Source organism: Xenopus laevis, chromosome 8L, assembly GCF_017654675.1.
Source record: "Xenopus laevis strain J_2021 chromosome 8L, Xenopus_laevis_v10.1, whole genome shotgun sequence".
NCBI classification, from domain to species: Eukaryota; Metazoa; Chordata; class Amphibia; order Anura; family Pipidae; genus Xenopus; species Xenopus laevis.
The window spans coordinates 1040948-1054515 of record NC_054385.1 but is presented as its reverse complement, the minus strand read 5'-3'; the positions used below and the strand labels follow the sequence as shown (position 1 = coordinate 1054515).

At 43.0% G+C, this 13568-nt stretch overlaps 1 protein-coding gene across 14 annotated transcripts in view; it reads left to right on the top strand.

Annotated features, from left to right (window-relative positions):
• LOC108698104 (zinc finger protein 618) overlaps positions 1–13568 on the top strand; it is a 49349-nt gene that overhangs the window by 29152 nt on the left and 6629 nt on the right. For 8 of the 14 annotated variants that reach the window (XM_041572246.1, XM_041572245.1, XM_041572247.1 and 5 more), the window contains 10 exons: positions 284–531; positions 2047–2154; positions 2397–2474; positions 3661–3699; positions 6929–7018; positions 9212–9289; positions 11169–11258; positions 11699–11788; positions 12802–12894; positions 13249–13293. In XM_041572246.1, coding sequence (XP_041428180.1) covers positions 357–531; positions 2047–2154; positions 2397–2474; positions 3661–3699; positions 6929–7018; positions 9212–9289; positions 11169–11258; positions 11699–11788; positions 12802–12894; positions 13249–13293 — 886 coding nt within the window. In that variant the 5' untranslated portion in view covers positions 284–356. The remainder of the gene's footprint in view (positions 1–283; positions 532–2046; positions 2155–2396; positions 2475–3660; positions 3700–6928; positions 7019–9211; positions 9290–11168; positions 11259–11698; positions 11789–12801; positions 12895–13248; positions 13294–13568) is intronic. The other 6 variants (XM_041572255.1, XM_041572250.1, XM_041572249.1 and 3 more) reach the window with 5 other exon arrangements.

The window sequence follows — 13568 nt, the reverse complement described above, 5'->3', positions numbered from 1 at the left end:
TTCTTCCAAGTTCCAAACCTGCCTCTTTTACCTTTGCTGTCCCTTAAGCCACCATGTGCCAGAGGAGAGTCTTTATTGGCAATGTGGAATATTCACACATGTTGTGAGCTGACAGAGACCGGGACAAACAATATTGGGCTTTTGTTTTGTCTGCGGGGCCAATGGGATTTATTGTCTGTTCTGCCACAATATAAAAATGTGTTTTGTCTTTTGTTTCATTCATTTTCTCTCAGGAGAAGCTGCAAGTGATCAATGTTTCGGTTCTTGTTTTGTTTCTCTACAGGTAAAGCCCCGAGGGAGAGAAGCCGTGTAATTTCACTAGTGCCGGACCTCACGTGCCCTGAAGGCTACAGACAATGACCAGCCAAGATGTGACGGTGAAAAAGGAACACTCTGAGGAAGAGATCCAGCCTGCGTCCTGGCAGGACAACAACAAAGACTCCACTAATAAGAAGATGAATGATCAAACCGACGAAGTGCCTGCCGAAATCTGCGTGGTGATTGGGGACAACAGGAAGCAGCAAAGCGTTGGTGGGTCCTAAAGTTTCCCATTAACATATGTATATACGGTTGCCCCTCAAATCTAAGCACTGTGAATTTCAGCCAGAAAGCTTAGAAAAAAATGCCAAGATGTCGCTGGCTGACCTACAATATCCGTGGTGAGCCGTGGCCATGCCACTTGGCCAGTGTTGTGGTTGAAAAAGTCTTGAGCCGTGTGCAGATGAATGGGTTACAGGTTAAACAGCACTTCAGCCTTTATACTTGCCTGGGGGAAATGATTAACCCTATGTTGCCGGAGACATGTTGTAAAGAAACTGATTGTGGCTAAGGGTGCCCTGGGTGCTGTGCCAGGGGGCCGTGACAGGACAACCTTTGCAAATAAAACACTTGCAGTTTGGAAATCACACCCTGCCCCGGCAGTATTATTCCCATCTCACAACCAGGGCCACAATCTGCCTATTGGAATCTACTCGTGTATGTGGGAGCTGTAGTACTGCTCATCTTCTGCAGTAGAACTTACTATGGCCACCTTAAACAGTTCAGGGATATATCAAATAATACTAGGGTCACATGATGCACAAAGAATGGGGATTATCCAATTACATGTGCTTGTAAGTTGCTGTATATAGTGGCAGGGCTACTAAATAGACATGGACTGAGCATGTAAGGGTCAAGTAACTACTCACTCACCAAGCGCTATGAGTTACCCCCAAGCAATTGAATGGGACAACATGGAAATGAGAAAAATGTTTAGGCCTGAATTGAAGAAAATGTCTTGTTTCTCCTTTTTGGACAATGAATAAGCTGCTAGATGCTGCCACCTTCCTAAAGTACCTTTCAGTCCCTCATTTGTGTTTTCATTCTTTCTTTAAAGATACTTCTAAAAAATGACCTGAGTATTTTATTCCCTTATATAAAAGGTTTTTATATGCATATAGATACTTGATGATCAGAAATTATATTACACGGCTACTTTGCGGGATTTTATGTTATGTTGGGATATTTCTATTCTATAGAAATGTTCATATATGTATATTCATGTTCAAGGAATGTAATAATCAATAAGAGTAGTAACAGGTCTGAGGCTTGCTAGACTCTAACACTGCCAGGCCTGAGGCTTGCTAGACTCTAACACTGCCAGGCCTGATGCTTGCTAGACTCTTAACACTGCAAGGTCTGAGGCTTGCTAGACTCTAACACTGCCAGGCCTGAGGCTTGCTAGACTCTAACACTGCCAGGCCTGAGGCTTGCTAGACTCTAACACTGCAAGGCCTGATGCTTGCTAGACTCTTAACACTGCAAGGCCTGAGGCTTGCTAGACTCTAACACAGCCAGGCCTGAGGCTTGCTAGACTCTAACACTGCCAGGCCTAAAACTTGCTAGACTCTAACACTGCACAAAGACTAATAGAAATGTGAGAGGTATTAACATTGTATTTATATATTTGTTCTTACCGCCAACACCAGCATTTTATTCTTTGCTTTTCTGAACCTGTTTTCCAAAATAGCAAGTGTTCAATAATTGTTTTTTCTTGCCCCATTCTAGGGGAGAACTCACCTGAGCGGCACGAAGCAGCAATGAGTCAGGAAACGTCGTGGAGTGGAAGTGGTCGACAGCGGAGCATTCCCCCACGGATCAGCACATCATCCCCAGGTGAGCCGACAGGCAAGTCCCTTCTACATATCCAGCTCTCTTACTGTGTCTCAGAGTCACCACATTGCTGGTGCCAAGGGGCACTATTATTGTGTGTATTGTGTATTATTGTGTGTTTGTGCCAGGGTACATCCCCCTGGCATTATGTTAAAGTCATTGGCAGCCTATTCCAATATGGTTATTTTATTAAAAGGCTGTTTGTGCTCTCCATGAGGGTTTACTAATGTTCCCTTTCCTTTTAGGGTCTTACGAGTGTGGCATTTGTAGAAAGAAGTACAAATATTACAATTGTTTCCAGACGCACGTGCGGGCGCACATAGGTAATGCCTCCTTCTCCTTCACTAAATGCAACAGATTGAATTGCTGGACTCTAGGGTTAAACACAAATACAATAAATACAGATAAATGCACTTGTGTATCCTTGGGGTCTGCAGGGCCTCCATTGGAATACAATGCTTTTAGTACATGGGTTAAATAGACAGTAAGGAATGTCATACATAGGTCTGTGGCACCAAAACACACTTTCATTGTCCTGCAGCTACAAATTCAGTTCTTTTTATCCCACAATTTAACCGTTACTGCTTTCATTTTAGGCTAAGGGCACAGGGGGCTGATATTAGCAGCCTGCGAATAAACACAAGCCAAGAATTAACCCCTACTCTCCAATCAGCACTCTTCTCTGTCTGCACTTGGAATTAGTGCTATTTGTTTTATTTAATGTTTAAATGTGTTTTTAGTAGACTTAAGGTATGCTGCTTACATTTACAGAAAAAAAACCCTTATCTGGAAAAAAAACAAGTCATTCCAATCATCCTAGATCCAGTGTCGGCTTGGGGGCCCCCCCACTGCAGCCACACAGCCCCCCTGCCCAAGCTGCAACCCCCTCTGCCTCCACCCTAAAAAGCTTAGTGCAGGGAGCAGTTCTGCGCCAGCAGGGCCCACCAGGTTTTTTTCCCAGTGTTCCACCGGTATAGTCTGACCCTGAGTAGATCCTATCGCCATATATATCATGTTAATTCCATGGGTCCATGCAAGAAATGGATTATTCTGTGTTGTTGGGAAGGTTGTGGGTTGCGCTTATTAAAATGTCTAATTAAATTGTAGCAGACTGAGAAAGATAAAAGTATTGGAGAGGAGAGAGAGGCTGATGGTGTGATTGCATGGAGAGATGCATGAGGATATTATATCTGCCATGTCTTTCTGCTGAGAATGTTTTTTATCAGCCCATATATACTTCATACTTTTATATCCATATGCTGCCTACACCCAACGTCACTCTTATATTAAATATGGCCTTAACGGTGTACCTTTGTGCAGAGTCACATCAGTCTGATTGGATCCAAACCTAGGTCTGTGCACAGCAATTGGGCAAAGTATCAATGCAGTCCTTAGCCAGCATCATGGCAGATATATGGGAAGGGGCTCAATCACTGGCCTAGAAGCTGTCGACACTGCTGTGATCTGGACAGTATATCCCATTCTAATGCCATTTGTGCCTTTTTTCAGACAATGAATCGGCATCGGGTGAGGGAGCATCGCAGGGAAGTAAGTGTCATTTTATTCCACTTGATTGTGAAATCCATATTTATTCAGAGAGGAAATGAGAGGAGAGCTCTGAGCTAATTGCCTATATTCTTTGCTGCATTTGTCTGCTGAGCAAGAGAAACCTGTTTTCTGCCTCTTATAATGATGGATTGTCTTGTCTCAGTTAGCAGATACTAGGACTCATGTATCAAGGGTAGGTACATGCACTGAGCATGCTAAAGGGTATGGCTGGTGTGTGCCCCTTGGTACATTAGTAGCGCTAGTGCAGTTGCACTTTTGTTGGTGAATGTGACTAAGGCAGAAAAGCAAGGGGAGCTCTAGAGGCAGCGCTGATTTACATGTGGCACCCATCTGCCAGCTGCCCACTCCCTAACCAGTCAGAACATGGGCAGAAAAGGTGACCCTCTTTCCCCAAAAAAATGTCTGGCAGCAGGGAGGGACAAATAATAAGAAAAAATCTAGGCACTAAAGCTGCTGCTCTGGGCACAGGCCCTAGGGTGATATATACAGTAGATAGTGTACTGGGATCAATGACATGAGACCAACTGGACTTTTCCATCTTCCACTTGTCTCTGATTGGTACTCACACACACGTCATTTGTGTAGCTCCCAAATGTCTTTTTCTTCTTGTTATATCTCTCCTTTCTACAGCGGGTCTATGGGGTGGGCGGATTCACAGCACTTGGGGTGCAGCGTTTGCTTGTCATGTAAGTGTCACATGGACTTGCTGCTCATCAGACGTCTTCCCCTGACTTTGTGCCTCTACTCTGCCACTTTCTTATCTCCTCTGCCAACATGTGGGCATAATGAATCCGACAGCAGTGTTTGCAGGAAAGTGTGTCCCTAAATATAATGTTAGTGGGGAGCAGTCTGCCATTTCTCTTGTTGGAGCAGCACTGCTAAGCTCTATCAATTGTAGATCATATGCCCAGAGTCCAGACAAGTTCATGATCTCTTGCCTTTCTATACTGTATAATACAGGGTGTCTGGGTGGGTTCTATCTGATTTCTATGTATTTCCATCCTAATGAAGTTTAATCCCACTTGTTACCTGCACAGAGTAAATGGGGTGAGCACCTTGATATATGGAACAGGTAGTGCCAAGCTCATGGTGCCACGTTGTAGATCTCCAAGAACTTGCCCTTTATCTTATACTGAGAGAAATAAAGGGGATCTGCTAATTGTGGGTTCTTCAAAAGCTGCCAGTGCAAATAAGGGTTTGATTGTTAGAATAACATATCTGGCTTCTGGGTATGATTGGTGCACATTGTCGGGGGTAAGTGAATGTACATGTGATCCACTGAGATGATGAAAAAGGTAAGTGCCTCCTCTCCCTGTGCTGCTGGGAATAGTCCAGCTCAATGGCGTTACTGTGCAAAATGGCAAATTTCTTAGGACACAAAATCTGACAAATGATTTATAAAAATACCACCCAAGTCCAAATGATTTATCTGTTTCCCAAAAATGTCGGTCCCTTCCAAGTAAAAGCAGCGCTCAGACCGAGACTCTGTGTGTGGTCCTGTCTCTTTCCATCGGTCAATGTGATGCAGGAGGATCATTATGCAGTGGTTCACTTCAGATGCATTTTGGGGCAGGCTTTACTATGCTCCATTATGGGGTGTAAGAAGCATGGCTCTGACTGATTGCACCTTCACTCTCTTTACTTGAGTCACATGAATGATAGGAGGCAGCAGTTCATCACGTTGGACATATTCCAGCAATGAAACCAATTGGAGCAAAGTTGCCTATTGCTGACACACACATAGGAAAGTGATACATTTGTATTCTGTTCTGTCCGAGTGCCGACCATGTTTCCTCTATGGTGGAAAAGCCAATGGCTGTAGAGCTGACAGCCCGCTAGGGAGGGGGTTAAGGTGCTCTTCTGTGTGACCCAGTGACTTAAATCTGTATTTACACCCTAAGTCATAAGGACCTTAGTCAGTTACAAATTACCTGATGTAGGGCTGAGGGAGTTGCTGTACACTCTGTAGATACTGCATTCCTGACTCACAATGGCTTGTAACTCCAGAGCATTATGGGAAATAGATGGAGATCACAATGCCTTGCTGTTCCAGATACATGCCCGTCTCATACCCTCTACCATGCCCACTCGCCTTTTCACCAACACCAGTGCTTTCCTCCTGCTGTATCTTGGCCTGTTTGTGTGTATATATACTGTGTGTATATATACTGTGTGTGTATATACTGTGTGTGTATATACTGTGTGTATGTATACTGTGTGTGTCTGTGAGTGGCATTAGTTGGCATGTACCATTTGACTGAGGAAGTGGAATGAAGTGCAGCTGGGATCATGTTTATGTAGGTGCTGAAAGTTTGATCATATTAACCATTGCTATTTTTTGATAGAAGTCTACTATACAAAGTAGAACAAATCTTGGGTACTTGTAAAACTCACCAGTTATGAACCCTCAGCTTAGGGAGCTGACCACCGAACAAAGAAAGAAGGGTAGGCACTCGCAGGAACCAGTCTTCAAGGCAGGTTTGTCAAAAATAAATAAATAAAGTAATTTATTGTAGAATTAAAGAATACAACCTCACCACTTTATGCGTTTCATATCTCTCGGATACTTAATCATACGCAAGGCAGTGAGGTTGTATCCATGGAATTCTACAATAAATTACTTTTTATGTTTTGCCAAACCTGCCGAGAAAACTGGTTCCTGTGAGTGCCACCCTTCTTTCTTTGTCCATTGCTTTGACTGGTTAGCCAGTACCTTGTCACTATAGGCAGGCCGTTGCCCAGTCACATGCCATCTGTCCATGTTGTATTAGATAGATTGACCCTCAGTGTCACGCTGGCATATATAGGAGGGTATTAATGAAAGGCTTGAAATCACTCACTTCTCTACTGTAGCACCAGCTGACCCAATTGGTGCCCATGAGGCAGAGGGTATAAAGGGTAGAAATAAGTGTGCCAGTCTGTAGCAGTCTCTATGGGAAGTGGCTTTCCTAGTGGCAAGTCTATATTACACTATGTGATAGGGCCCAGAGGTGCATGCTTGTTATCCCGGGGCCCCTTGTGCTTGGGATTGCTATGTAGCCGTTCATTTACTCATCTGCCATCTCTCAGTCTTGTGGGGGACTCACCCCTACACCCGCTGCATGGATGAGCTGTACTAGCCAAGGCTCGTGCTTCTCCTCAATGTGCACTGTGTGAAGCCTCTCATTCATCTCAATGTGCTAGCATATACATATTTTCATTCTTGCAGACAATTTCCGCTACACGTGTGACATCTGTGGCAAAAAATACAAATATTACAGCTGCTTCCAAGAGCACAGGGACTTGCATGCAGTGGATGGTAAGTATCTATTCTCCTTTCTCTGCCGTAGCACTAGTGAGTGACATAGGGAAGCTCAGGGACACAGTTTATCTGCAGGGGGGCCCGTGGCACTCTCATAATACTAGGTAGGTAGGTAGGTAGGTTGCATCTGCTCAGTGGAGTTTCATTCCCAGTATTGTTTGTGCTGCTTCCTAGCCCCAAGTTGTATCATATGCAGGGGAGGGAACCCCAAAACTTTCCTGAGATGCTATAGCTCTGTATATGGGGCATCCCCTGCTCTTGTGACTCTGTTGCCTTTGTCTGCTCAGTCCCAGCTGCAGATTGGATTGCATGAGATCTGTATGTGTGTGTGTGGGTGGGGGGGGGGGTGTAGTGAGTGGGGCAGTGCCAGTAACAACTCAGTGTAAGTACATTTATTTCACTGTATCTCATTCATGGCAGATATTGATCAAGCCATTACTTGGCCATTTATTAACCATTGTTTGGCCTGAGATGCGCTTGGCAAGAGTTTCCTATGCTGGTGGGATAGTTGCTTGTTCCCTCTGCCGGGCGGGGGAGATGCAGTAGAAATAGGGAAGCCACTTACCTGTAGATAATAATAACAGGCAGAAGAGAGAAACATTCTCATTTATGACTAGGCCACAGACTGGATGGATTTAGTTTGGAAGATCCTAGTGGCTTTGTATGGAGTTGGTGGTCTGCCCCTTAATAATAATAATAATAATAATAATAATAATAATATATATATATATATATATATATATATATATATATATATATATATATATATATATATATATATAATATATCTAGCCTGGCTGAACCCCATTATTCTCTCATTTTCTTTTCTGCCACTGTGAACCTCTGCCCCCTCTAGTCATCCTGGCACTTGCCCACTCCCATTGATTTCAGTGAAGAACAAGTGGTGCTAATTGGCACTTAGTCCTCAGACGGGTACAGTGTGGGGCACAATAGGTAGCAGAAACCATCCCTACTCAGGGGTCTGGACCTCGCATTCCCCCCAGCATTGCTGCTTTAACTGTGTAGCCCATTGTAGGGCACAACTAAATCATCTTGTATGTGACTGTGTACACAGGTTGCTCACACACTCGCTCACACACACACGCGCACACACACACACTGGCACATAATGGGTATCAGGAGCTAACAGTCTCTAGTAGATCATTGCTTTCATTTTTTTAGTTTGCATTGCTTGTGCACTGCTGTTCTCACTCACACCTTCTTGTAGCTGCCATGCACCAAAACATTGTGCTATAACATCACTATACCACTAGGTGGCGCCGATGTAATGACAGTTGGAAACTAATGCTAGTAAGCCACTTGTAAGTATATCATGTGTAGCTTTTCAACACATTCGGAGTTTAGGCATTTTATATGATAAAGTAATAAAGCCCCAATTACAAATATGAAATAATAGTAGAAGACAATGTCCAGGATTGGTTTACTTTAGTTGCCTCTATAAAGGCCAATAGTTTCCTTGTTTTGTTTTTGTGTTTCCCATCTGTACTAGTGTGTTAGAATTTAGCACAGAAGAATAGTCGTATGGTTGCTCCAGTGTGTTTCTTGCTCATGCAAGTGTTCTGTTCAATGTGGCCTTCCTGGGACCTGGAGTAAATCGATTTAGGTTGCACTTGCCCCAAATCTCAGTAGGGGCAGTATCACTAGAGTTCTTGTGCAGCTCTGCCTGGAGCTTCCTCCATGTATCAATCACCTCTTTAGTTACACTAGTTCCTAATGTAGGTGTCATAGCATCCATGGCATGACGGCAACTCTGCAATTCTGGAAGTAGCCCTGGGCTACTAATATTCATTGACTGAGCCAGGGTATGGTGCATTAGCCTGTGATAGTGGGTGCACTGACATTGCTCTGATACAAGAGCCTGGCATTTCTGTGCTATGCTGCTATATATGTATTCAGTCATGCTATGGGGTCACTCTAACATCTATTGCTCTGGTCTGTTATGCCAGGATCTCCTTCATATTCTCTCTGTTTAGGGGGGATCTTCAGCCGTTGTGGGGGTGCCACACAGGCCTCTCTACATGCCCCTGGCAGTTTGGGTGGGGGTCCGGGGAAGACTTGTAGTTAGTGCAGGAAGTTTGATCATTTTACATTGGGATTGAGGGGATCGGGTGGGAAAAAGAATCTGCAACTTTTATTTTGTTCTTTTTTTTATCATTCTGTCTTTCTCAGACACCTATATCCATATGATGGTAACGTCAGGGGACAGTAAAGAAGAGGACTCTGAGCCATTTCTCAAACTGGGTCCAAGTATGATTGGCACAGGGACTTCTGGCCCTACAGAGTCTCTTGTCTTACTCTCAGATGCATGTTCCCCCTTTCCCATTGTCCTTTGCCCCCCAAAAATACATCGCCTAGGCCATGCAGACTAATGATGGGAAATACTGGGTGCAGGTTACTGGGTGCAGGCAGCAGACACAGAGGGCATTGCTCCTTGCAGATTTGTACTGTCTCGTTCCTGATCAATATATTAATCCCCAACATTCATTGGCTGCTGTCTGATTGGCTCATTCTGGCGAGTGCAGGAATTGCTATTGGGCAAAGTTACACCCCCATGGTCTTCACCCACATGTCCATCTCCTGCAGGTTATGTTCCATTCCTCGAAACTCTCTCTATCTGTATTTATATGTACAGACGGGAGCTGCCATATTGTTTTCCTTAGACTATACAGTATGAGGGTATAGCTTATTGTGTGCCCAGAACATTCCTTCTCTGTATATTTGTATTTATACATATGGGAGGAGGGAGGTGCCATATTGATTCCCTTAGACAGTACAGTATGAGGGTATAGCTTATTGTGTGCCCAGAACATTCCTTCTCTGTATATTTGTATTTATACATATGGGAGGAGGAGGTGCCATATTGATTCCCTTAGACAGTACAGTATGAGGGTATAGCTTATTGTGTGCGCAGAACATTCCTTCTCTGTATATTTGTATTTATACATATGGGAGGAGGGAGGTGCCATATCGATTCCCTTAGACAGTACAGTATGAGGGTATAGCTTATTGTGTGCCCAGAACATTCCGTCTCTGTATATTTGTATTTATACATATGGGAGGAGGAGGTGCCATATTGATTCCCTTAGACAGTACAGTATGAGGGTATAGCTTATTGTGTGCCCAGAACATTCCGTCTCTGTATATTTGTATTTATACGTATGGGAGGAGGTGCCATATTGATTCCCTTAGACAGTACAGTATGAGGGTATAGCTTACTGTGTGCCCAGAACATTCCTTCTCTGTATATTTGTATTTATACATATGGGAGGAGGAGGTGCCATATTGATTCCCTTAGACAGTACAGTATGAGGGTATAGCTTATTGTGTGCCCAGAACATTCCTTCTCTGTATATTTGTATTTATACATATGGGAGGAGGAGGTGCCATATTGATTCCCTTAGATACCTCTGTGTTTCACACTGATGTACAAGACACAGTTTGTGCTAAAGAATTTAATTGGATTTTATAGGACCAGTATCACAGTTTACTTTTCATACGTCAGATTTTCAGTGTCCTTAGAAATTTGCCATTATAATTGATGTATTGTTATTATTAGAACAGCACCCTGGAGTTTGCAGGCTGTGACTATGATAGCCTCTGTAAAACTACAGCTCCCAGCATCCTCTGAGAATCCTTTATGCTGGAAGAGATTGTATAAAGCTAGTAGGCTGCAGTTTCTTCATTGCTTTGTCTGGAGCAGTGATCCCCAACCAGTAGCTCATGAGTAACATGTTGCTCCCCGATCCCTTAGATGTTGCTCCCAGTGGCCTCACAGCAGGTACTTGTTTTTGAATTCCAGGATTGGAAGTGAGTTTTAATTGAATAAATAATAAGTATAGGGCCAAGTAGAGCCTTCTGTAGGCTGCCAGTCCACATAGAGGCTACCGAATATCCAATCACAGAGCCCTTATTTGGCACCCCAAGGCACTTTTTCATGCTTGTGTTGCTCCCCAACTCTTTTTACAGGGGTTGGGGACCCCTGTTCTGGAGGGTAGGGATGGGAGGGAGCTGGGCCAATGCTCAAGCTTTTGGGAAATAGGTGACTCCAACCCTCCCTCCATGTGACTGATTAGCAGAGACTGGAGTCACGCTCAGGTACTCACCTTCTCTCCTCTTCCTCTTACAGAGACGGGCAATTATACGTGTGAGTATTGTGGCAAACAGTACAAGTACTACACTCCTTACCAGGAACATGTGGCACTCCATGCGCCCATCAGTAAGTGGCATCATTAACCCCTTCTCTGCTTAGCCCAGTGTCAGCCTGCAATGCCCCCCCCTGTCATCCTCCCTCTTCTATGCAAGCATTAGTGCCCCCTTTCAATACACACACAAACGTATTTTGGGGGAGCCCCTGTAGTTAGAGGCTCATGTTAGGAAGAGCACATAAGGCAGAATTTTTTGGGGGAGCCCCTGTAGTTAGAGGCTCATGTTAGAAAGAGCACATAAGGGGGAAGTTTTTGGGGGTGCCCCTGTAGATTGAGGTTCATGTCAGGAAGAGCACATAAGCCGCCCGGTAGTTAGAGGGCTGTGCATATGATTTCTTGCTGATGATATGTTTATAGGCTGGGCACAGTCGGTATTAAGGTACAGTCTCCCACAAACATTCAGGAAATGATTCTTGCAGAAATGTCCAATCTTGTGTTTGTGGTTATTTAGAGCGTGCATTCAGCCCTGATGTGGAATCCAGGGAATCGAAGACTGTCAATAACTATGATGAAACAAACAGCAACTCACAGCACTCGAGTGGTAAGGCACCTCCAATGAGTTAATATAACATCATGCCAAGCTGTGTAGTGAAGGGGGCCCTACCCAGCATTCTACTGCTTAGCAGCTGAGAAATGGGGGGAGTGAGAAATGAATTGGGGGGCAGCATTAGTGGATACAATTAGGTGTGATGAGCAGGAGCTATGATGTGGGTCCCCTAATGTGCCAGTGTTTAGGAGCCGGCAATGTGTGCCCCTCCTTTGAGTCACGGCTGTGAATGAGTGTGTGTATATCTCTATCTATCTATCTATCTATCTATCTATCTATCTATCTATCTATCTATCTATCTATCTATATATATATATTTATCCATATATCTATGTCTCTATTATCTCTCTCTCTCTCTCTCTCTCTCTCTCTCTCTCTCTCTCTCTCTCTCTCTCTCTCTCTCTCTCTATCTATCTATCTATCTATCTATCTATCTATATATATATATATATTATATCTCTCTATATCTATCTCTATATATCTATATCTATCTATATCTCTATATATCTCTATCTTTATATATCTCTATTTCTATATATCTCTATCTCTATATATCTCTATATAGCTATATATCTCTATATATCTATATCTCTATATATATCTATATCTCTTTATATCTATATATATATATATATATATATATATATATATAGCGCTATATGTCTCTATAAATCTCTATATCTCTATATATCCATATCTCTATATATCCATATCTCTATATATCCATATCTCTATAAATCTCTATCTCTATATGTATCTATATCTCTATATATGTATATCTCTATATATCTTTATCTCTATATATATATATATATATATATATATATATATCTATATCTCTATAAATATATATACATATCTATATATCTATATCTCTATATATCTCTATCTCTCTCTCTATGTGTATCTATATCTCTATTTATCTTTGTCTCTATATATCTATCTCTATATATTTTTATCTCTATATATCTATATCTCTATATATCTATATCTTTATTTATCTTTAGCTCTATATATCTATATCTCAGCAGCTTCCAGCAGGACACACCCTGGCATGGCCGACATGGTGGCTGGAGGGAATGTGACCAGTTGGCAGAAAGGTATGTTTCCCTTCCAACACTCCCCCTATGCAAAGTACAATGTGGGTCTCCAACAGGTGTACCCCACTCATCTAAATTATTAGCATTGCTAGTGCCACCCACAGTTGATCTTATTGACCAGAGCTGACACTGAGCTGTGTACCATCCCCATACTCCATTCCCATACACCATCCCCCTACACCATCCCTGTGCATCATGCGAATACTCTGAGACATACACACCAGGAGGCAATATATATGTAGCAGTGATGCTTTTGGGAATGTGTGTACATGGCACATATAAATGTATTGCACATGTGTCACTAAACAGTGAAGGATTGAGAACTTTCTATTAACGTTTTTCTCTTTTCTCTAGAATCCTCCAACCCACTGATTGGCAGTCCTTTCCCATTAGTGCAAGGTAATGCTTCTTACTTCTGCCCTGCTTTCTAATGACAAGCTCAAATATTTGGTCATCTTTAACCCTTCACTTGCCAAACACAGAGACTGCTACAGCAGCCTGCCTGCATTTCTCACGGACTTGTCTCTGGAAATGGAAGCTTTGTGTCACAAGCACTGGGTATCTTCCTTGCTGTCACATGGATTCTGCATTGGTGTGTGTGTGTGTGTGTGTGTGTGTGTGTGTGTGTGTGTGTGTGTGTGTGTGTGTGTAGAACTACTCGGCTCTGTGCTCTA